This window comes from Neltuma alba, unplaced genomic scaffold (assembly GCF_004799145.2).
Source record: "Neltuma alba isolate B1F8T4 unplaced genomic scaffold, ASM479914v2 tig00004862_pilon, whole genome shotgun sequence".
NCBI classification, from domain to species: domain Eukaryota; kingdom Viridiplantae; phylum Streptophyta; class Magnoliopsida; order Fabales; family Fabaceae; genus Neltuma; species Neltuma alba.
Window position 1 is genome coordinate 333,059 of NW_021633885.1, and position 24,610 is coordinate 357,668.

Genomic DNA, 24,610 nt, shown 5'->3' on the forward strand with positions numbered 1-24,610 from the left:
AAACATGCAGGAAGTAAGTTATAAATAAAATAAGAGGGGTACTTCCAAACATTCAGATAAGATTTTGTTTTTTCAGAGGACGGCAATTCCAATAGCCAAGAAATGCTCATTTTCTGGCCCATTGATTAACCCTCCCAACTGCCGAGTTTGAATTAATGGCCATGGCCCATGTGTCTTAAGCTGATAATAAACCATTATTCGCATACTTAGCTTTTGAAAATAAAATATTTAAACTTATTTTGTCTCGTTACCCTAATTCCATGCAAATATTGCTGGCTTGCTGCCCTGGGTCATAACAACAAATAGATCAGTACGTCTCACCACCCAGCACGGATACAAAACAAAACATCTCCAAGTCCAGGAACGTTCTACTTTTCAACCTAAACAACAGGTAATATTATTCTAAGCCCCACCACAATATCGTCAGATTTATCCTACGTGCAATGACGGAAGTTCCTCAAATCTTGGAAATTTTACAAAGAACACATGAAATAGTAGAATTTGAACAGCTGGCCACTAGATACAAATGATAGCTAAAAATCAGGCAAGGTGCAACGAGATAATGCATCGAAATACCTGGCAGAGAATACTCTTTAATCTTAAGCTAGTCCATCTTCAGTGGTGGGAAGGGAAGGTGAAAGCGAATTGCGAGACTCATCATAGTCTTCGCCCAGAGGAGATTGCTCCACCCTGATCTCTTCAATCATCTTAACAACTTCCGCCATGATTGGCCTCTTCTCTGGTTCTGCCATCACACACGACAACCCCACATGCAACATGGACACCAGCTCTTCCTCTATGTTCTTGTACCTCAACAGTTCTTGATCAAACACTTCCGCTGTCCATTCTTCCTTCACTACAGATCGCACCCATTTGGGGAGATCCACGGTTTGTTCCTCTTCAACCAACCTAGGACGTGTCGGTGAAGGCTCCTGGGATGGGGTTTTACCTGTGAGAACTTCCAACAGCAAGACACCGAAGCTGTACACGTCTGCCTGCTGAGACAGCTTCTTGCTCTCTTCTTGTTCGGGAGCTCTGTATCCGCCCAATCTTGCAATTGCATGAACAGGGTTTAATAGCAGAGACAAGCCGAAGTCAGAGATGCAAGCAACGCCATTCTTGTCGAGGACAACATTGGAAGATTTGATGTTGCCGTGGGGTATTTTTGCTGCACTATATTCAGCGTGAATCCGAGCAAGTCCTCTGGCTGCCCCCAAAACCAAGCTTATTCTTGTAGTCCAATCCAGTGGGATTCTTCCTGGGCCACGGTTCCCTATCAAATTGATAATCATGTCAGATTGTATGAACTCAAGGAATCATATCGAGAACAAATAGAAGCCTGAGATCAAGACTAACCGTGAAGAAGATAATGCAAGCTTCCGTTGGGGAGATAATCATAAACGAGGAGCTTTTCTTCTCGTGCATAGTAATAAGCTCTGAGCCTCACAACATTGGGGTGCTTGAGCTTTCCAATCACATCCATGTACTGCTCGAACTCCTTCCTCGCACATGGGTTTGCGTCTTTGAGTCTCTTAACCGCTACGGTACATCCATCATCGAGCACTGCCTTGTACACTGTTCCCAAGCTCCCCTTTCCCAGCATCTCCGCCGATGCTCGCAACAAATCTTCCAGCTCGAATTGACTTCTTCTATCAAAAAATACAAGCCTGCTCCGGTCGGTTCCGGTGGTTCCGTCGCTGTCTACACACCCACTGGCGTACACCTTTTTTTCACTTCCATAGCTACTCCCGCTTTTCCTCTTGCCAATCTCACTGCCCAACATAGAATCGGAGGTTCGTCTTCTGGCGCAGCAATGAGCAACGATGAAAGAAGTCACTACCAGCAATGCCACACAGTTCGCCACCACAATGGCTACAATAACTCCGGTGCTTAATCCCTTTCGAGGTTGGCGTTTTGGAGGAGGAGTTGCGCTTGTTTGGGGCATCGAGGTTGGCTTAGAAGGAGCTGTTGGAGCCGATGCTGAAGAAGAAGGAAAATTGTCTGCTGCGGCGGAACAAATCGGCAATGGGCTTGATCCACATAAACCTTTATTCCCAGAGAAACTTACGTCACTGAATTTCTTCAACATGCCATCCGGTAAGCTTCCATAGAATTCGTTGTTGGTCATGTTGAGCTCCTTGAGTTTGAGCAGGGAAACAGAAAGATCAGGGATATGTCCCGAAAGCTCATTGTTTTGTAGCCTAAGCGTGAGAAGCGCTGTCAATTTGGACAGTTCCTTAGGGATAGGACCTCGGATGTTGTTGTCAGAGACGTCAAGCCTGAGCAGACGCGTGAGCGAAGCTATCTGCGGCGGTATCTCGCCGGAGAAGTCATTCCCGGAGAGATAAAGAAGTTCAAGACTGGTACAGTTAGAGAGAGGCGCAACGCTGCCGTTTAAGCGATTATCATGGAGGTCAAGGAGGCGCAAGTAGCTTAACGAAGACAGAGCATCGACCGGTCCTCGGAGACTAAGAGAAGGGAGCGAGATGCCAACGACTTGGCCATTAGGGGAGCACTGAACGCCGCGCCAAAAAGCAGCGCAGGCGTCGGCGCCGGTCCAGTTGACGAGAAGATAGCCATGAGAATCAGCTTGGAGGCGGAATTGAGTGAGAGCGTGAGTGTCGTTTTGGGTTGAGCCCAGAGATTGTGTGACACAACAAAGTAAGGCCAGGGCCAAGGCCAATGCAAAGTTTAGAGGAAAAGCCTTGTTCATGTTATGAAGAGTGCAGAGCTTTGTGTGCGTGCTCCGGCGGGAAGAAGAAGAAATAATGGCAGAGTTTTAAAAATAAAGGAAAGGGAAGGAGATTCTCATACCCTTTCTCTGTGTCGTGTAAATCAAAAGACAAAATAGAAGAATTTTTTCTGTTAGGAGAGAAGGAATATCATGATTAAAGGGGTGACAGCGGCTATGGGATTAGGAAGGTGGGGGTGGTTGTGTGAATGATTGCTGTTATGCACTCCATAAGATATAGAATGAGGACCAAAGGTGTCGCTTCTTTTTTCCTTCTGTTTTGGCCTATTCTGTAAAGGGTTAAAAAACATGTTTATGCTTCTTGATCCATGTGCTCTGCTCCTTTGCTCTCTCATGATCTTACTAATATAATATAATCTAACTCCTCGTTATTAACCAGATCTTTTGTGGTATACGGAAATAGATTAAACGATAAAGTGATGGATAGTGCTGAAAGTTAATGAAATACTGAGAAATAAACCAATAAATGAGTGGTAATCTTGTTTGATTCTAGTCATTTAGGCCCTAACCGTCTACTCTGCAGCGCTGTACTGTTATCTTTATTAGAGCAAAAATGATGGACTTGCGGTTACAACTTTCCCATCTATAGGAGGTGCATAGAGGGCAGCTACCATCTACAATGATGGCGTTTGATAATATTTCAATGACGATGAGCATGATAAATTTACCCTGCTGGAGGTTGAATTCCCGGGTTATTATTGTACTGATTGCTGGGCGAAAAGGGCTGATTATCATCTGTCCATCCTAAATAATTTTGGCAATTCCTTTGCTCCGTTTGCTTTTGCTTTTCTCCGGATTGTACTCGCTAATCACTCAAAAGGTCAATAATATAAAAAAAGTCGGTAATATCTTCGCTCTTCCTCAGAAAAGTTTTTTTTTCTCAGCAATATGGGCATTCTATCATTCTGTTACATGTGGCTCTGCTTATTATTTTCGTCCTGAGCAGTGAGTCCTACCCTTCCCTTCCCCCCTCCCCCATTTGAATTATTTTGGAGAGGGGGAGAAAGCACTTGAAAGTCAATGGTCCGTCTTAATTTCACCGACAATAAATATGAATTTAATGATGTTTTTCATATCAAAGAGGCCCCTTTCGAATTAATAAGATCCTACTCTGCGCTGAGTTGTGAACCACTGAGGCTACGACCCTGTAAATTATGCTATTTATCTGAGCAACTTTCACTGCTCATAAGTTTAACCAAAGGAAGAAGCTGTTTAATTATATTGGGACGGCCAACTTTTTGAGGCTATGGCCTAAAGGTGCTGGTTCATTATTTGATATGTCAGCAACTACTTCTCTTTTCCATGTCGGAGAGGAAAAAAAAGAGGTCTCTACTTTTAGGTCATGAAGCAGCAAAGTTATTCTCACACTAAACTGAAGTGATGGGACTCAATAATAGACATGCAAATTCAAGGGTCATGACTAAAGTTCAAATTCAAACTCAAATTTTTGTGGCTGGATGCAACACCAAATTCAAAACAGAAATGACAAAATATTCAGAATTGTAGTGAGCAGCCCAAATGACCAATGCAGGCTCATTTTCTTTTTCTTCTTCTGATCTTTTCCTTACTAATTACTCCTTAAAAGGAAATGCTGAACATAGCCAGAAAATTATTCGCGTATTTTTGCCCCTATTTCCTGTTCTGTTATTATGGGTCTTGGGGAAAACACGAACGACGGATAGGATAAATGGCACATGGGTGGGGCAACCAGAGAGGTACAAACATCTGAATTCTCTCAGCTTTGAAGTTTTACCAATATGGTAATGCAATCCTGTCGCAAAAAGTGAGGGAAATGTTTCAGCTTTTTCTTTTTTCTTTTCCCTTTTATTTTGTTAGTTGTCGCTACAGTTCAATTCTCCTCTGCTTTATCACCAATAAAGAAATAATGAAGAAGCACAGATTGAAGGCGAGATTGGCGTTCTAAATGTGAAATCTTTATCAATCCGAGTCAGCAAGACCCAAAAAAAGAGAGGCAGTACTGTGGAATCAAACATCTTCCCTCCGTGTTGATCATTGGGAAGTGGAGCACATTGCAAGGGTTAGGCTGTTTAGGTACTTTCTGATTAAATACGAGCCGGACTTGGAGAATTCTGCAGTCACTGGCTTCATATCTGGAGTGTCGACCGTGAACGTTGGAGACAAAACAAGCCATGTGTGTCTCAGTCGTCGTCGAAGACAAGAGGTTCTTGTCTGTGACAAAGATATGACTCGTCGGAGAGAGACAACAGGAGTGTCGGTGGGTCAAATTACAAATTGCAAAGGCTGCTGTGAAATTTGACATACCCGCGCACCTATTTAGTGACAAGCTTGCTTGAGCATGGGTTTGGGAAAACAACAGAAGCGGAAAGGAATTCCCGGGAGACAAAAAAAGCATTATGATACGTGAGATCCAAATGTTGAGGAAATAGCATTATTTCTCTTGGATATATACACACACATATCATCTCGATGAGTGATTGAGCAAGTCACAATGTGCGTAAAGGCGTAAACCAAGCTTACGCCTGTTTGGTTGAAGGGGGAGACCGGGGAGATTTTAATCTTTTTTTTTTTTGGAAAAAATAGAGAAGTGAGAGTAAAAGGTTTTAATTACTTAATGAAAGGATTATATTATGTATTGATTATCACATGCTACACGCATAAATCCATTAGCAGACATAATTCAGTAATAGAATTATGAAATTAAGTAAAAATAATAATATTTAGCCTGAACTCGGCAGGATCCTTTTAGAGCAAGTGACGCCAATGAACGGATCGCCATTCATGAAGGATTCCTCTTATTGGAGCTTGACCAGATTTTTTTTTCCAATTTTTTCTTTTTGTTTTATGCAGTGTAAAAGCTAATGCTCTTCAAGCGATATATGCAGTCAGTCATCACTCATCAGTGGCTTTTGCTATGCGCTTTTATTTTTTCTAAAAGAAAATGTAATGCTGCGGTCAATTTGCGGCCATCTTTATTAATGTAGCTCTTCGACTGCGTTAGAGGATTATAATTCGCGTTCTGATTAAAATATAATGACCTTAGATTAATATAAAGCCGCCATGAACGAGAGAAGCTACCTATTCGCTGCCCGTATTATTTCGCTTTATACGGGCTAAACTTCAATAATCTAAAACCATCGTCATATTCTAGGAAGAATGATAATTAAAAACTAAAACGAAGACCTTCAAATATAGAAGTTTGAGTTGAAATTTTCACAATTTTAAATAGAAATAAATCATTATTTTATATGAATTTCCTTATAACATCCTTAATTATCTTTTTCTCAGTATTTTTAACTCTTGTACGGACTTCGGTCGGACTTATTCATATCACTGAAAAATTACCTGGAGGGAAGGAGGAAGATTTTCCTTTTCCTGCAGGGCACCTTAATGCATCAATAAAATTAAATTGAGCGAAGCGAACCAATATTAAAAGAAGTGCGAGCTACAGAAAATGGAACCTCCAACGTCATGTCTGTCTCGTAAAATAGAGGCTCCATCCTGTTGGTAACATTTGGGGATTACTTCAAAGCTCTGCTTTTTAACTTTTCACAGCGCAATGGTGAAAGAATCCTATAGAGGCCAGTCCTGTTGACTAACTAAAACCCTACTTGAGCTGGTATGCTATACACAGATCCTCCATGAATGTCGAGAAAAAATCGCAGAGGCACACTAAAAATAAAAAATAAAAAAAAGGGGGGGTTGCATTCGATTTCCTGTGTCTCGGGAAGAAATAGATGTTATCCGAATGCTTGTGGCATCTTCAATCTCCGGAAGATCAGAAGTCGCTGTTAATTGGTGAGATTTCATTTTCACCTTCATTTTTGTCGCGTCTGGCGTTAATCTCGATGCCCACCGCCGATAGCCTACGGAAGATATGAAATTCTAACGAGCTCCAGATTCTAGCAATAATATCGCTGGACAAATGATTAAATGCTTCTTTTGCAGCCCTACGTCGTGCTTCCAAAACTGCTTCATCTGCGAAGAGCTCGATAAGAGCCTTTTCAAGCTCCATTTTTCCAGAAACCTGCAAGCAGAGTGACGATGAATAGACCGGCTCTGGAAAAGAGACTAGAATATTCCTAGCCTGGAAAGTTTTCTATTATAAGCAAGCGGACGAATTCCAACCTGAAGGACTGACAAGGGGTTCAGTCGTTGCATTTCCTGCACCATATGGGAGAAATGCCCGATGTGGCAGCCTAAAACCAATAATAACGAATTTCAGGCTCTCAACCAGCCTGTTCAAAACTATAAAAAGTATGAGATTCACCTGTCAAAACAGCACAGCCAGCTGCAGCAGCTTCAGAAATATTATGACCAGCAAAATCAGGGAAGAAAGAACCTCCAATCACAGCGATTGGTGTCAATGTGTACATGCGTCTTAACTCACCTGCAAAAGAAATTGGATAATAACTTAATGTTATGAATGCAAAATTGTGTTACCCATACGTACCAATGTCCGACTTATTTCTCAGTCATATAATGAGTTAATGACCACTACAATACATCGAGATTAGATATCTCAGTTAATGATAGTTTCAACAATGCAGGATATTGATGAAGTTTGAAAATTACACAAAACGCACACATACCCAAAGTGTCCACCACATAAACATGCGTTCCGGGCTTAAGCTCCTCATTCTGAGACCTCAAAGCTACATTCTGTCCTTCTTTCTCCAATTTCTACACTACATGAATTTAAGCATAATAAATAAATTTTACAAATGATGCAAAATGCCATATAGCATGACAGTAATTTGTTATGAGCATCATTTCTGTTGAATGTGAATTAAAGGGTTTACATTTTACAGTTTACACATCATTACTCGTTTGTGCATTACTAGGAACTCGGTACTAACCCAGTGCAATGCAAAGGGGGTTAAAAAAAATTGACATAATAAGTATTAATGCTATAGTAAAAATGGAAGTTTCAAAGCAATTACACAAAACTAATTTATCATGAGAACACTAACCCCAATCATATTTCCACCGCAGATAAATTAAAAGGGGTTTTCATATTAACAGGGGCTTTCTGTGTTACAGGCAGACAAAGGAAAATGCTTTGAAGGAAATGCATGAGATAGAAGCAGGGGTAAAGACTTGCCAAAAAACTTACTTCAGCAATCTCTTGTCCATGTCTTGGATGCCGAGGTACAATAATAGTGACTATATTAGGCAGTAGTTGCATGAGGACTCTGTGAGCTCCAAATATTACTGCAGAGCACACACAATACTCTCAACATTCATTTTCATTGAATGATATAATCAGAGGCATAGTGGAGGGAACGAACTTTCTTCTTCTCCCCTATGAATGGAGGATGCCATCCAAACCTGGCAGCAGGAAAGCTGTGCTTTCAGTTTGTCTATACTTTTCTGTCCTTCACTGACTCCTAAATCTTCTATTACTGAATGAAAATAGTAAGGAAACAAGATTAGCGCATACCATTTACCACTTCAAATAGTCCCAGAATCTTATAAAAAACGCAAGGGGGAAAACAAATTGTAAACTGGTTACTAAAGACATCAACACAATGGATATCAATTACACACATAACATTGCTAGGAAAGCTTCCCAAGCAATGAGAGAAAATCAATGTCTAATACTAGGGTGCATTAATATCGACATTAAATTTTAAATATCATTTGATACAGGAAAAAAGAAATAGAAGCATGCCATATTTTAGGTCACCAGAAAAGCTTATGACAGAAGGAGCAGCTTGCAGTAGCTGAAAACGGATAGCCTGAGCTGTACTCTATGACATTCAAAAATAAAAATTGTCAGATTGCATAATAGAAGACATGATCATTCTAGTCCAAAAAGAAAAGGAGTGCTTACCAATGGGCAAATCAAGGAAAACTTTGATAGCATTAAAGAAATTAATGGCAGAAGCAATGATCTTGACCACACTTTAAAGGATTTTTCTGACATCCGGGCATTTAACAGTACAAGTGCTATCTGAAGGGGAAAATCCATTATAATTAATAAGAATAAGTGCAACCATCTCCATGTGATATGATACATGCATCTAAAAGAGAAATACAATTGAAATATTTTGTGTTAACAGACTATTGCGTAACAAGCAGCTCTCACGTGCTCTTAACAATCATCTACTATAAAAATGCAGTCTGCTGTATAATTGACATGCATATGCAAGTATTATACATTTCAGTGTTTTCACTTGAACACCCATAAGTACCACAGAGTACTTGGACTAACGAGAAAGAATAACTCACACCATTTTTGGAAGCATCCATAATAAGATTTGGCCATAGTTCACTTTCCATTAGTACAATTGCTTGAGGTTTCCAGTAACGAAGGAAGGAATGTATGGAAGCGGGAGCATCAACTGGTGCAAGCTGATACATCAGGCAGTTTCAGACAAAAAATAATGTGTTAAACCGAATATGGCAAACTAGAAGTAAAAAAGATGAAGAAATCAACTAATGGCTTAATGCCATTAAATATGTATTAGCATGAGAGATATAAGTGGATGAAAATAAGCATCCGTGTGCAGGAAGGCATTCCAAGCCATCAAATATACATTAGTAACTGCTATTAGCAAGGGATATATATGTGGATGAGAATAAGTAAAGTTGTGGAGGAAGTCATTTCAAGAGTCCATTAGGTCCTTTGTCCTAAAAAAAATACAACCCTGAAATTACTGCCTCAACAACCAAGTTGACATTATATTGAGTGTTTGAGCTTTTTTTTTTAAAAAAAACAAAAATCAAAGCACAGTTTGGATATTTGAGGGCATGAAAAAATTGTTTCAGAAAAATGAGTAAAACTAACAGTGGCTCTCGCCTCTCTGTTTCTCAAATTAATCTAAGGAATGAATCCCAGTAGACAGAAAGCCCATAGGTTACACACCCAAAATAATGAATTATTGCACCCCAACTCCGTTAAAAATTCTCTTTCCCCATTCTATTTACTTACATCAATTGTCAGGTTCAGTATAGCTTAAAGTGTTTCAGAAGTTTAACTATATGAGGTCATTTTGCTATTGACCATGGCAATAAACTTAATTCTAGAAAAGGACAGTGTCACATAAACAGTTTACCAAAACCACATAAACATCCCCCGATAAAATACCTGGAAAATGATTTCATTCGGAAGCCAATTGTTTAGAACTTGACTGCATTACATCAAAAGGAAACCCCATAAAATAAGGATAGAAATATTGTTTCTCTTCTTGCAAAGTAAATTAAAGGAACATCCATATCAAGAAACACCAGAAGAGATAAAGTTGCTGCTATAGTCTCTTAGACAGCGTCTGGTTTGATAGATGTGAAGTACAACCAGACATCACGACTTACTAATTAATTTAATTGAAAATACTCGACAATCGCTTCACTGTGGCCAAAGGACATGCAAGAGCATCGTAATTACTTAACGTCAAACTTAAATCATCCGCTATATGACAGTTGCACCTATTCCACTAGCAACTAAACTTGTAACCAAGTTCTTAGCTCTTCTTATGGTTTTCCATATCAAAAAGGAAAAAAAAATTGCAGATAGCTGCATCAATCAAGTCACAACTAGTTCGACAAAGACCAAGTCCTCTCTTACAATGCAGACATTGTTGTCGTGGTCATCAATATGGTTAAGTTAGGGATCCTCTGGATGCACTGTTTGACTACAGGAAGGGCCGCCATTCCTTCACCTGAAAATACCAAAGTGTTCAGTATTAAACGAAGGTAAGCGAACTCCATTCCAGCATTTTGAGGACATTTAGCACGCTGTTATTTTGTAATTGGCATCTTAGTTGCTCGAGTATAAATACCAAAGTGTTCAGTATGAAACGAAGGTAAGCGAAACAAAGAATGCAGTTATAGCGGTTTTCGATCGTAAAGTTGAGGCTAGGCATCTCCAACTATGGATAGAGGTAAACCTAATGAAACGGCATGAAACCAAATGAGAGGTCCCGGAGGGCGAGGCCGAGAAGGATGACCAAGACGCTCCGGCCAGCGGTGGGGGTGTTCGAGGCCCCGGAATCGACGCCACCGCAAGTGAAGGTGAACCAACGGTGAAACACCGTAGCTCAGAGCCCTGTATAACTTGTATAGCAGCGCCCCTCCGCTTACCATCATCCGACCGTCAGCTTCCGAAGTGGCCGTATCACTTCTGCGCGAAATACTGCCTCAGATTTTACCGCCAGCACAGTGGAAGGGCTTTTCCGTTTTTAGTTTTTGATTTTTGGGGTTGCAGGGGAAGGCCTAAGCCCTAGAAGGGCTTGTCGTTTTCTTTTCTCCGAAATGGGCTTTGTTTTAGATATAGCCCGCGAGAGAACAGATCTCCGTGTAAAATAAAATTAATCGAAAGTTGAAATATTCGTATCTTGAGGGACTGGTCCGGGGGTGGGAGTATAGTAAATAACGTAGGTTGGATTGCTCCTTCCGCCGATAATGGTATGGTTGTCGCGTGTAAAATCTTTATAATACTCAATCCAGATTATTACTCTCACCGTCACTATATGTAAACTTTAAATTTATACAAGTGTAGTTTATTTTATAACTTTAATTTAAATTTGTCTTAACATTTAATATATATTTTTCAATATTATTCATAATTATTTATTTCTTATCACATTTTTCTATATTTTTTATTTATTATAGAGGTATATTTACAAATAAAAATATATTTCTAAAGTACTTCCTCTTTTAAACTAATTTGAATTACTTCTTATTTATGAATTAGTTATTTAAAGCTGATAATAAAAATAAGAAAGAGTATTATTCATACAGTGCCAACTCAGCCGCACGGGAACGGGTTCACCCGGTTTCGAGTCATATAATGGCGTGGCAACGCTGCTTCTAAGAAACTCTCCCTTGGATTGTTTGTTTACTTCCTTTTTGTGGGGATTCTTCTAAATGCATCTCCTCTTGGATCTCGTGCATATAATGGAGTATCTCCCAAATCCCAATCTTGAATTAATTTCCCAACCCCCCCCTCAACCAGATTTAGTATTCATCGTCTGATGAATAATCTAAATTTATGATATTTGAATTATTCATATCTTATTTAAATAGTATAGACTTTTAATTTTTAATTAATTATTTTTAAATAAAAAATTATTTCTTGAAAAAATGATAGTCAAAACGTTATTTTTATTTTATACTTTATACTTATTGAAATAATTATTTTAAATAAATAAAAATAGAAATAGAAATGAAATCTGAACAATCCAAATGAAATCTGAATAATCCAAATCTGATAAGTTTATTTATTTATTTTTTTGCTAAAACATAGTTATCTTCCTATTGGAGGCAATCTTATTCGAAACATTGTCGGGCACTAAATGTGGGCATCTCTCACAGCGGGGATTCGAACCTTGGTTTACCACATTATGAGTGACTACTCCTTGCTGCTGGACCAAACCCCTGTTGGTAATTTAATAAGTGTATAATGCTTATTAAAGTGATGAATATTATAACCCATTCGCCTTCTTTCTCCTTTCCCCAGCCTTTAACGTGGGCTCAGCATCCTTCTATTAAACGAGTCTTCATGGTTAAAAAACAAACAAAAGGCCAGTCTTATTTTGGGTGTAATAAAACTTAAGTACCCCTCTCTCCCAAACACACGCAAGAATGTTGATAAGGCAGTGGGCACTGAGACTTGCACGAACAGAATGTCTCAGGGTTTGAAAGACGCGAGGCATTGTGCATTGTGGAAACAGGGAAAGCGATAAGCGCAACGCCTGGGGCGATGTATTCCCTTATTATTGCCCTGCACATATCTTTGTTCACAAACCAGCGGTATAAGCATATACATGCAGCTCTTGAGCTCTCTCGTCACTCGTGTCAAAATATGAAAATATAGCTTTCTTGTAAGTATTATATATAATTCTAAAATCAAACTCAACTACGTATTTAAAGTTGGTTTTTTCAGTTATAATCTTTTAGTTATTCAAACTCCGCATATTGAAATGTGTAAGAAAATAAATTGTGTCCCAAAACTTGTTTGAAATTCATGAGCAGCGTTTTTATACTGAAAATGAGATGGCGTTGTTTTTCACGAACAGCCTTGTTTTGTAAGAAGAGTCATGCTCCTTATGGACATTAGTTGACCAGAAGCAATTGTTCAATGACACATTTCTTCTCGTCCCAATTTGCTGATAGTATTATATTTACAAGTCACCTTCTACTATGTTTTATCATATTAAGAAAAAGTTTCAATATTATTAGTCCTATCTTAAAATTTATTAATTTTTCAATTAATGTATATGTTTCAAGAAAATAATGGCATACAAAATAGTAAATTATAGGAAAAATTGTGCATTAATATAAATTTAATAACATAACTCATATTAAGAACAAAAAAAAAACCCTCTTCTGTTTGTCTTACAAACAGAACTGGAAGAACAATTTATAAATGTTAATAAAAATATTTAAGCTAATTATTTATAATAAATATATAGGGAAAATTGCAAATAAAGACCCCTCAATATATAAAATAGCAATCAGAGACCCTGAATTTGAGAAATTGCTCACAAGGACCCGGTCCCAATTTGCAATTATGAAATCATGGCCAAATTACCAAAATACCCTTTGTTTTTCTCTCTTTCTTCCTCTCCAGATCATCTTCTTCTCGACCTTGCCTCCTCATTTTCCTCTCTCTCTTCGTTCTCTCTTTCCTCTCCAAGTCTCCTTCCCTCTCCTCACTCTTTTCCCAAAGTATATAGAACTCACAATGTCTTTCGGTGGTCCTCTCCTCATTGTCATCCCCCATCACTTTGTTCTTATCTTGCTTAGCTGCTCTTTTGTCGACAATGAAGCCTCTTCCATCATTCTCTCTGTTGCTGTGGAAGGAGAGGAGAGTCGGGAGTTTGAGGGAGAGTGACAGTCATTTGCAATGCTTGTAATGTTTGCTTGCAATGTGTGCGGTGATTGCTTGGTGCTGAGACAACGCCCAATAAATCTGGATTTTTATTCTTCATTTCTATTTTGATTTTCAGCTTGTGTTCGTAATTGAAAATAACGAGTTTGATAAGTTGTTGAAAATAACAAGTTGACAAGTTCTGATACCCACTTCACGACAAGTTCAGTAATGCGAATAACAAGTTTAGCAAGGCGAATAACAACTTCAAATAAGCAATTCATAGAAATTCGAGTTTCTCTGTTAAAATGACAGCATTTTCAGATTTCTTTAGCAGATGACAAGTTCTGATACACAATTCATGACAAGTTCAGTAAGGCGAATGACAAGTTCAGTAAGGCGAATGACAACTTCTGATAAGCAATTCATAGAAATTTGAGTTTCTGTGTTAAAATGACAGGTTTCCAGTAGGTTTTCATACTTTTTCTGTTAAAATGACTGGATTTCCACATTGATTTATCAAATGACAGGTTTACAATAGAAAATGACAAGTTTTCATAAGATTTTTATGCTTTTTTTTGCTGGAATTACAATTTGCACATTTCTGACAGCAACAACTTCTGATAAATACGAAATGACAAGTTTAGAATGAAAAATGACAAGTTAAGTATAGCAAATGACAAGTTCCCACAATGTTTTCATACTTTTTCATACTTTTTTGTTGGAATTATAATTTGCACATTTCTAATAGCATCCACTTTTGATAAACACGAAATGACAAGTTCATAATGGAAAATGACAAGTTAAGTATGGCAAGTGACAAATTCCCATAATGTTTTCATACTTTTTCATACTTTTTCTGCTGGGATTACAATTTGCACATTGCTGATAGCAATCACTTTTGATAAACAGTAAATGACAAGTCCACAATAGCGAATGACAAATTAAGTATGTAAAATGACAAGTTCCCATAACGTTTCCATACAATTGTAAATTTCTCTGTTAAAATAACAATGTGCAGATTTCTGACGGCAAACACTTATGATAAACAGTAAATTACGAGTCCATAATAACGAATGACAAGTTAAGTATGTAAAATGACAAGTTCTCATCACGTTTTCATACAAATGTAAATTTCTCTACTGAAATAACAATGTTCAGATTTCTGACAGCAAACACTTCTGATTAACATCTTTCATCATCAACTTCAACTCTCATTTCCTCCTAATGTATAAAACTATAGCACCAGAACTCTCATAAGCCCCTCAAGAAGCATGCTCATATCAACACCAGTGGCAAATGCACTACGATGATCATATCCACTCACAAGTGCATCCTCAACCATGAAATCCCAAATATAAATTGCCACATCATATGAACAAGAAACCATCAAATTCTACATATAAAACGAGAACTTTATTCGTTTAGCACTGTATTTAGGGCTCGTTTGTTCCTCACATACCACACCTTGATCGATTTTTCCACCGAAATACAATCATCATACTTGATTTCCACAATTTAGAGCTTGTTTGCAATTATCAGAAGTGGATGCTGTCAGAAATGTGCAAATTGTAATTCTAGCAGAAAAGTATGAAAATGTATGAAAACATTGTGGGAACTTGTCATTTGCTATACTTAACTTGTCATTTTTCATTCTAAACTTGTCATTTCGTATTTATCAGAAGTTGTTGCTGTTAGAAATGTGCAAATTGTAATTCCAGCAAAAAAAAAAGCATAAAAATCTTATGAAAACTTGTCATTTTCTATTGTAAACCTGTCATTTGATAAATCAATGTGGAAATCCAGTCATTTTAACAGAAAAAGTATGAAAACCTACTGGGAACCTGTCATTTTAACACAGAAACTCAAATTTCTATGAATTGCTTATCAGAAGTTGTCATTCGCCTTACTGAACTTGTCATTCGCCTTACTGAACTTGTCATGAATTGTGTATCAGAACTTGTCATCTGCTAAAGAAATCTGAAAATGCTGTCATTTTAACAGAGAAACTCGAATTTCTATGAATTGCTTATTTGAAGTTGTTATTCGCCTTGCTAAACTTGTTATTCGCATTACTGAACTTGTCGTGAAGTGGGTATCAGAACTTGTCAACTTGTTATTTTCAACAACTTATCAAACTCGTTATTTTCAATTACGAACACAAGCTGAAAATCAAAATAGAAATGAAGAATAAAAATCCAGATTTATTGGGCGTTGTCTCAGCACCAAGCAATCACCGCACACACTGCAAGCAAACATTACAAGCATTGCAAATGACTGTCACTCTCCCTCAAACTCCCGACTCTCCTCTCCTTCCACAGCAACAGAAAGAATGATGGAAGAGGCTTCATTGTCGACAAAAGAGCAGCTAAGCAAGATAAGAACAAAGTGATGGGGGATGACAATGAGGAGAGGACCACCGAAAGACATTGTGAGTTCCATATACTTTGGGAAAAGAGTGAGGAGAGGGAAGGAAACTTGGAAAGGAAACAGAGAACGAAGAGAGAGAGAAAAATGAGGAGGCAAGGTCGGGAAGAAGATGATCTGGAGAGGAAGAAAGAGAGAAAAACAGAGGGTATTTTGGTAATTTGGCCATGATTTCATAATTGCAAATTGGGACCGGGTCCTTGTGAGCAATTTCTCAAATTCAGGGTCCCTGATTGCTATTTTATATATTGAGGGGTCTTTATTTGCAATTTTCCCAAATATATATGCTTGTTTTTCAAACTAATTATTGGAAGTTTATAAATATGACAAAAGTGAGTACTATTTCAATCACTTGCATAATAAACTATCCTTTTTGATTAAAAAAAACCTTTCAACATGTGAAATTAATAAGATTGGCAGGTGAGTGAAACAGCTATTCAACGAGCTAACGCGTTAAGACGGGAGGGAGGCACGGTACCATTAGCGACAACAAAACTTGAAATCAGCGAGGGGCCTCTACTCAGCAAATCTCAAGTTCTCAACCCCACTCTTCTTGCTCCGAGAAACATGGCGAGGCCTCTGGATTCCCCGCTGTGGTATCTCTTATTCTTATCGCCAGTCGTGGTGCTGCTCCTCATCCACCGCAAACTCTCAGCCTCCAAGCGCCGTCTTCCTCCGGGACCGCCGGGATGGCCTCTCTTCGGAAACATGTTCCAGCTAGGACCCATGCCTCACCGCACTCTGGCCCATCTCAAAGATCGATACGGCCCCGTCGTCTGGCTCAGAATAGGCGCCACCAACACCATGGCCATACTCTCCACTAAGACGGCCGCCGAGTTTTTCAAGAACCATGATCTCTCCTTCGCCGAACGAACCATCACCGACATGATGCGCGTCAACAACTACGACAAGTCCTCCCTAGCCCTGGCCCCTTACGGCTCCTACTGGCGGATCATGCGACGCCTCGTCACCGTTGACATGTTGGTCGCAAAGCGACTCAACGAGACGGCTCACATTCGAAGGAAATGCGTCGACGACATGCTTGTTTGGATCGCGAGAGAAGCCAACAAGTTAGAGGAGGGGCGTGGCCTTCACGTGGCCCGCTACGTTTTCTTGATGAGCTTTAACTTGCTGGGCAACCTGATGCTGTCACGTGACTTGTTCGACCCTGAATCGAACGAAGGGTCGGAGTTTTTCACAGCGATGATGGGTATGATGGAGTGGACGGGCCACGCAAACGTGGTGGACTTGTTCCCCTGGCTAAGGTGGTTGGACCCTCAAGGCCTCCGAAGGAACATGGAAAGAGATATGGGAAAAGCCTTAGTAATCGCTTCCAAGTTTGTGAAAGAGCGCATAGAGAAGCAGAGTACTGGCGAGAAGGCGCAAAGGGATTTCTTGGATGTCTTGCTTGAGCATCTGGACAATGATACAAACGAAGAGTCCCTCAACATATTCATATTGGTAAGTCTAGTTAACATTCCAATGCGTGACAGTAACTCTCAAGTTCTGATATAAAATTGGGTTGAGTCAGGAACTCTTCTTGGCTGGTTCAGAGACTACGAGCAGCGCGATCGAATGGTCCCTAACGGAGCTGCTGTGCAACCCGGAGACGTTAACGAAGGCCAAAGCAGAGCTTAGTGAAGTGGTTGGGTCCGACAGGAAAGTGGAAGAGAGTGACATAGAGAATCTTCCATACTTGCAGGCTGTAATTAAGGAAACACTTCGACTGCATCCTCCAATTCCGATGCTGGTGCCTCGAAGAGCAATTCATGATACAGAATTCATGGGATATTTTGTACCCAGACATACCCAGGTGTTTGTGAACGCATGGGCAATCGGAAGAGACCCAGATGCGTGGGAAGACCCGCTGGCTTTTAAACCTGAGAGATTCTTGGGTTCCAAGATTGATTATAAGGGGTCTCACTATGAGCTGATCCCGTTTGGGGCTGGACGGAGAATGTGCGCCGGCGTGCCGTTGGCTCATAGAACGCTTCACTTGGTGTTGAGCTCTTTGCTTCACCACTTTGACTGGACACTCGCCGGGGATGTGACGCCGTCCACCATGGACACGAGAGACCGGCTTGGGATCACTATGAGAAAGCTCGAGCCCTTGTTCGCGCTCCCTAAAATGGTGAAAAGTGAAAGTTAAACGATGCAGGTATTATATTGTTTTTCTTTTAAATATCTTCGTGTACGATACGTAACTTGTCATGTTGAATTATCTTGTATTCTATTAACGTGAGACCTGGTATGGTCTGGCTTGCTTCTGCTATCTAAAAACAATAAATGCCCCTCGCTTACTTAATACTACTTCCGATCCTTATTATAAGATTCCGTTTAACTTTTTATTTGGTCCTAACTATAAGACCCCAATCTATTTTGTCTCTCATATTTATGCATTTTTTTTCCAAGATAATCCTTCTAATAATGATAGTTCTAGCCAATATACTTATTTAGAAAGGATATTTTAGGAATGACAACACTTATTTATTACAAATAACTAACTTAATTTATTTCCTTAATCTCCTCAAATAAGTCAACTGGGTCTTATAATTAGAATCGGAGGTAGTAGTATTCTCAGAGTATTTCTTACCAGCTAGGACAGCCGTATGCACAGAATAATTGTCCCAAATTCATATCAGCAACTCAAATGATCATAAACAAACCCCGCAATACAACATAATAAAGTTCGAGTAACTGTAGGAGTGTAACTTGAACCGAAGACGGTCTAGTATGGCATCATATCGAATTAGCGTCAGCCACAGAGACGTGCTATATCACATAAGTGATTGCGCAGCTTTTAAATTGTAAGGCGATCATCATATTTTAGCGCCTGAAGATCTCTCTCTCTCTCTCTCTTTAAGGACAAAGAAAAACTACGTTTAAAGAGTACCCGAACAACTTTATGCAGATAATCTTAAAATTATCTCGCCCAGAAAAAAAACCTTGAAGTTATTTTCTGATTGGAGTTTAATTTAGTATTAAATTTAACAAATTTTATTATCAAGCATTGAAAATATTAATAATTTAAAAACGAAATCTTGAGCATTTCAATAATGATATTGTCATGTTCATTTTTTTCGAGTTTGGAATAAATAACAAATTTTATCCTTAGGTAAGTTTCTAAATCCATATATCAAAACGAGGTTTGATTTATTGCGTGCCAGCTAATTTATGATCCCCTATTCCTATGCTATCATTTAATATTTAACCCTGGAATAGTTAATGCAAACTAATGAGAATATTATTGAGAACAGGCGTAAGCGAGCGTAAGGACAATTATATTTGTGTGTGTCTTGTATATAGGGAATCTCCTTCAGAAGCCTGCTTCTCTGATTCTCCGCAATACCGGCCAAGTAATCCAATTTCCTTTACCAAAAGAATAAATTAGTACAAACAAACAATAATTGATACCTCCCATAGAGTCCCACTGGTATGTTTATCAGTGTGCTCATCACAATTATTACTATCACTTCTCCTCATCACATTCAAAGTTTCGTACGTTATCCTCAGCCGATAGGCCCGCTGCCGACTTTTGACCCACATTGGGAAGCAACAGATCAATAATGTCACTCGTTGGCCTGATTCAATACAATACTGCTCCGCTCGTTAATATCAGACTCAATTGTTGAGTTGGTTTTGATTTTAAATATAAGACTTATTTTTTATATTTATCAATTTTCTTTAAAGATATTCCCTCAATCGTAATTAAGTAAAAGAAGAAGATAGGGTATTAAGAAAGATGATTATGGTATTTTAGGAAAAACATATGACATTTCTTATAATTAACTAACTTAACTAACTTTCTTAATCTAATCAAATTAGTTAAATGAGTCTTATATTAAAGATCGGAGGAGTGGTGCATGATTTCACCTGATGCAAAGTTATCGGAACTTCGGATGTTGCCTGGTCACAAACATTTGAAACTCTTTCTTATTACTCCTCCGGTCCTAAATGTAAGACCCTTATACTAGTGTGTATAAGGGTCTTACATTTAGGACTGGAGGAGTATGTATATATTGAGATAAGAGATAGATCGAGCACCGACTTTTGAATGCATGGGTATTAAAATTAAAGCTTTCGATGGTGTCCCAAGGCCCAGGCTTTTTCTGTATTATTGGTTCTTTTTGTAAATTTGAATGTGTACTGTTGCAACAGGTGTCATATCTCTTTCTTTCAATGCATGGATACTACTGTTTGGAATCAAGACCTTTTCTTTCATATTGATACAATATTTTGTAATTTTGTTCCAAGGAAAGTGATCCCAGTCGACAACGCCTAAACCCAAACAAGCACTTTTAGAAAAGGTATATACGCCCATTTTGGAAGGGTGTATAAATTATGACTCCTGTATACCCGTATTCTGTGGCAATTTGATATTATTCATGACTTACCCTTGTCACCATTTGATGAGGTCTTAAAGTAATATTTATCTGATTTTATTTATTGGTCACTTTCATGATTTTATTTATTAGTCACTTTTAACATGTTTTACATAGATCAAGAAAAACATTCAATTTTATCAAATCTTATTTAAAATTCAATAAATTTTCAACTATATCCCTATTTAGTATACATTATACTTCATATAAACCAAGTAAATATAATAATAAATGAAGAGTAAAATTGTACATGCATATAAAAAAATTTCTCTTAATACCCTATAAATAGGACAAAAAAATGTCTTCTCTATTTGTCTTATAAATATGATCAAAAGAGTAAATGTCAATTAAAAACTTTGTTTTCAAATTTAAAGGTTCCCTTTGAAAATTAAGGTTACAGTTCTAAATTCTGCATTCAATATTTTAAGCAACAAATGTCAATTGTAGTCAGTTGTTACCGTCACCGTATGCGCACCTACAATTTGAATTATTGTTGTCTGTTGCATACCAATGCAACATTTCTCAATTTTTACTCACATGTGTTTAGATATTGCTGCCCATGCTTCGTGCATGCACTCTAAAACTGTTGTCTATCGCAATGTTATGCGGCCTGTCCTTTTGCCAACATTTTATAAGTGTTGCGTGTTTTTAGCTTAGGGCAATAGTTGCAGACTGTACTTACATGGCAATATTTTGAAACTGCTGATATGGGGCTATGGTAAAATTGTTGCCTATAAGATAGGAAGAGGCAACGTTTTTCACCAAGTGTGGCTTAGAAGTAAGAAAAACTGATACCTCAAGCAACAGGTAATAACGTTGGAGCGGGCAACAGCAAACAACTGAAAATGTTGCCAAGATGTTTAAGAAGCAACAGATTTCATATCTATGGCTACACTCCTCAACTGCTGTTAATTAAAGGGCAGAAAAACGATGCAGTATACTATGGACCAGAAACATCTATATAGGAACAAAGGAAGTACTGCGGCACATGACAAAATTATATTATTCGCCGTTATAATCGAGACTAATTCTGTTATTACCGGGGTAATCTCTACCACATGCTTCCTCATCAATTGACCTAATGATACTGGATGCCTAAATATATACTTTTTCAGTTCCTAATAGAAAACTTAATTAACTACTTTGAGTCTTAATTCCCTCCCTCCCTCTACTCCTTAATTATTGTTGGAGGTATTAATAGGATTAGTTTTTAAAAAAATTAATAAATATGTGAAATAAGGGATCAATATCAACTTCTTAATTAGCTCTTATATTTGTGTAGGAGGAGTGGTACGTTGTGCATCTGAGCATATATTTCAACATTTTGTCTTGGTTCATAAGGTCATTGGGCTGTGTTCAAAAAACCTTGGTAAACAGTTATATTTATTATCTGATCTAATGTATATCACTTGAAATGAAACCAAACTGGTTCATACAAAGTTATTGTTTTAATTGAAAGACTGCTATTGGGTATACCAAGTTCTCATATGGAGAGGAGCTGCGCAATCATGCTCAAGATATATCCAAACAAGGTACGATTTCAAGATAGATCATTATTATGTCTCGTCATAACGACGTTACGGGAGCCAGTCCCAATAAACTCAGGCGAATCTCTTAAGCCAGCTTGCTGATAAGTTCTGCAAACATGGTCTAGACCAACAAGAAGTTCCACAATCGCAGCTTCAGCTTTTGCTCGGTTTGCAAAGTACAGAGTCTGGACTAATAGGATGTTTGGCTTGCAAGTCGCATGCTCCTTCTCGAAATTCCTCTGAGAATGCCACCTTACCATGTTATGAGCCAGTGGAGCCAACCATCCTAAAATATGCTTCACCACCACTCTCCATCCTCCTCCTGAGGAAGCCTTTCTTTTACCTCCCCTCTTGAGCTTATCCCTTAGAGCAGTTTTTATCGTTGTTGGTAACATGTTGTACAGATCATCCCTGGTCTCAGGATCGAGCATGTCAGGTGATGCTGCAATCTTCTCAATCGATATAATTACTTTGGCATAGTGGAGAGCTAAAGCAGCATCACCGAGAGTAAAAGGAAGTGGTCTTGATCCACTACTGATGGATAGTTTTGAATATATGCTTATCCTGTTGAATAAACACGAATTATCTGCGGTTTTGGCTTTTCCAACAACATGTTTCGTTTGGTAATCACTTGTCCTCATAGAGCCACCTTTTGTTGGCCCCCTGCCACTTGGCACAGCAGGAGAATCAGTTCCTACTGACACGCATCCTTTGAAAGGACCAATATATCCCAACTGCCTGATTTCTAAATGAAGAGCTTCTTGTTTCTTCTTTCCTTTGCCATTGTCAGCCACATGCCCTGAGCTCAACCTCCAACCAAGTTGTTCTGTATCCAACTCATCCGGATGGACATAAAAATGCATAGGAGGCGAGAAGGAGCAAGTCCGTCGAAGGGTGACAGCATGTACTCTTTCAGAATCATCTTCTTGCTGTTCCAGTGGTTGCTGGGGATAATTTCCAAAGACGTGTACAATCCTCTCTAGAATTGTAAATAGTGATCTTGCCAACAAGCGGACAATATAGTCATAGCTTCTATTCCACGGAGACATCTCTGTAAGGGTTTTTACTTCTTGGCGCTGCAACTTAACCTTTTTCTTAAACTCGACCAATCTGACTCGACCAACTTAGGATTTGCCCGCATTCTCCTGATAGTCCGTTCTCGCTCTGCCAGGACCTCAAGCTCCTGGGACAATTGTGACATAGCTGCCGCAAATCTTTCCATTTTCTTTACCTTCCCATCCATCTTTTTCCGTCTGTATTCCCACCCTGACCAATGAAAGCAATCCCGAACTGGATTATTCACAAACTGTTCATAACGACGATACAATGGATTCTCGCACCTCTGACTCAACCTGGCACGGACCTTGCTAAGCATTGGAAGTTACTGAGTATCTCATTCAATGCAAGTTCCATCAAGAAACTATCATCGTTAGAAACCAGTAATTTGACCCCGAGTGAGTTTACTATTTCCTCCCTCAAACTCATTACCTCGACGGCGCTCAAAGAGTTCCATAAATTAACGACCTTCAACATCAAGAAAGAGACTTCTGATGCCAAAATTCCTATGGCTGCCTTGTCATCTGATGCCGACTTGCGGGAGACAGACTTCAAAGCACTGATCCATGACCCATTCACCATGTCACCCCTCATTGGTAGCCACGTTCTAATGATTAAACCCGATCAGCAGCGTCTCAGTCGACACTCAGTACCCTGAATGAAATCGAACGCATCAGTACAGATTAGAAAGCCAACTCCCATTTTAGTTGGGAACAAAACAGAGCTTCTTAGAAACAATCTCACGCTGCACCATAAAGTGTGACTAATGAAGAACACGGTATGCAGTACGACTACAATCCGCGATTTTAGATTCAGCCACACTCACGTTTAGCCGTTCCGCGTCGAAATTGCATTCAAAATCTCGGCAGCATGGAGGGAGAGAGCCAGCAAAACGAATATGGGAGAACACTGGAGAGGGGAGAAGGGGAAGGGTGGAGCAGTTGCAGGTGAGGACATGTGAGCGCGACAGGGAAAAGAAGGATTGAGATGAGAAAAAAAATTGAAGGAAAGGGACAAATAAGAGAGGAAGGGGGAGTACAAGAATCGGTCAAACCGAGGAGAGGGTGCGAATATGAGAGTGGCATTCGGGTTGATGCTTTTTGGAGAACGTGAGGGACAGAGGTGACAGTTTAGTGGTGGCTTGCGTCTGGGAATTGCACTGGCATTCAAGAATGGACAGGAGGCGAGTTTTCCGATTGTTGCTTCGGATATGGATCTTTCTTGTGGCCCGTGGTTGTGCTGGGAGGATATGTTCGATGAGTTCAAGAATGGAGGATTAAGATGCACCTGAGATGCGACGACAACTTGGGGGACCAGCCAATGGGTGCAGGGAAGATGGGTCGTATTTGAGACAGAGGGCGAATTTTGAGGAGCATGTGCCTCCACGGACAACTGACGCCAGTGCAAAGAGTGGAATACTTGGTGCCACTTGGCTCTTAATGTAAAAGTTTAATTTAATTTTTATTTTAGTTCTAAACATTAAAGCTAAATTTGTTTAATTTTTTATATTTATTTATTTTAATATAGTTTTTATAATAGTAATAGTTGTAACCAATATAATGGATTAGTAAGAAAAACAGTACCTATTTATTATTTTATTATAAATAACTAATTTAGCTAATTTTTTTAATTTATTTAGATTAATTAACTAGTTCTTATTCTTATATTA

General features: G+C 38.9%; 4 protein-coding genes across 4 annotated transcripts; 1 reads left to right on the forward strand and 3 right to left on the reverse strand.

The window, feature by feature from the left end:
- Window positions 1–225: 225 nt before the first annotated feature.
- On the reverse strand, window positions 226–3,019 carry LOC114745932 (leucine-rich repeat receptor-like protein kinase PXC1). Its single transcript, XM_028934108.1, has 2 exons — window positions 1,357–3,019; window positions 226–1,273 (listed from the first exon to the last, which is right to left on the reverse strand). Exons 1-2 carry the CDS (start codon window positions 2,711–2,713, stop codon window positions 600–602), a joined length of 2,031 nt encoding a protein of 676 aa, XP_028789941.1. The 5' UTR covers window positions 2,714–3,019; the 3' UTR covers window positions 226–599.
- Window positions 3,020–6,160: 3,141 nt separating this feature from the next.
- Window positions 6,161–10,847, reverse strand: LOC114745938 (probable 3-deoxy-D-manno-octulosonic acid transferase, mitochondrial). The gene is made up of 12 exons (XM_028934117.1): window positions 10,624–10,847; window positions 10,302–10,395; window positions 9,825–9,867; window positions 8,966–9,088; window positions 8,568–8,687; window positions 8,406–8,484; window positions 8,023–8,136; window positions 7,848–7,945; window positions 7,324–7,414; window positions 7,002–7,121; window positions 6,860–6,930; window positions 6,161–6,758 (listed from the first exon to the last, which is right to left on the reverse strand). Exons 1-12 carry the CDS (start codon window positions 10,820–10,822, stop codon window positions 6,510–6,512), a joined length of 1,401 nt encoding a protein of 466 aa, XP_028789950.1. The 5' UTR covers window positions 10,823–10,847; the 3' UTR covers window positions 6,161–6,509.
- A 5,694-nt stretch (window positions 10,848–16,541) lies between these two features.
- Window positions 16,542–18,123, forward strand: LOC114745967 (cytochrome P450 76A2-like). The gene is made up of 2 exons (XM_028934147.1): window positions 16,542–17,435; window positions 17,506–18,123. Exons 1-2 carry the CDS (start codon window positions 16,542–16,544, stop codon window positions 18,121–18,123), a joined length of 1,512 nt encoding a protein of 503 aa, XP_028789980.1.
- Window positions 18,124–21,765: 3,642 nt separating this feature from the next.
- Window positions 21,766–23,455, reverse strand: LOC114745989 (uncharacterized). The gene has a single exon (XM_028934167.1). The coding sequence runs from the start codon at window positions 22,932–22,934 to the stop codon at window positions 21,897–21,899; it is 1,038 nt and encodes a 345-aa protein (XP_028790000.1). The 5' UTR covers window positions 22,935–23,455; the 3' UTR covers window positions 21,766–21,896.
- Window positions 23,456–24,610: the final 1,155 nt, after the last annotated feature.

Bases quoted from the DNA above. Each gene is read 5' to 3' on its own strand.
- LOC114745938 (XM_028934117.1), bottom strand. From the start codon at position 10,822: ATGATGGTAAGCGGAGGGGCGCTGCTATACAAGTTATACAGGGCTCTG. The intron at 7,122-7,323 runs GTATGTGTGCGT...TTTCTTTTGCAG, and splicing joins TTATGTGGTGGACACTTTGG to GTGAGTTAAGACGCATGTAC. The intron at 6,931-7,001 runs GTGAATCTCATA...TATTGGTTTTAG, and splicing joins TGGCTGTGCTGTTTTGACAG to GCTGCCACATCGGGCATTTC.
- LOC114745967 (XM_028934147.1), top strand. From the start codon at position 16,542: ATGGCGAGGCCTCTGGATTCCCCGCTGTGGTATCTCTTATTCTTATCG. The intron at 17,436-17,505 runs GTAAGTCTAGTT...GGGTTGAGTCAG, and splicing joins CCCTCAACATATTCATATTG to GAACTCTTCTTGGCTGGTTC.
- LOC114745932 (XM_028934108.1), bottom strand. From the start codon at position 2,713: ATGAACAAGGCTTTTCCTCTAAACTTTGCATTGGCCTTGGCCCTGGCC. The intron at 1,274-1,356 runs GTTAGTCTTGAT...TCAATTTGATAG, and splicing joins CTTGCATTATCTTCTTCACG to GGAACCGTGGCCCAGGAAGA.
- LOC114745989 (XM_028934167.1), bottom strand. From the start codon at position 22,934: ATGTCTCCGTGGAATAGAAGCTATGACTATATTGTCCGCTTGTTGGCA.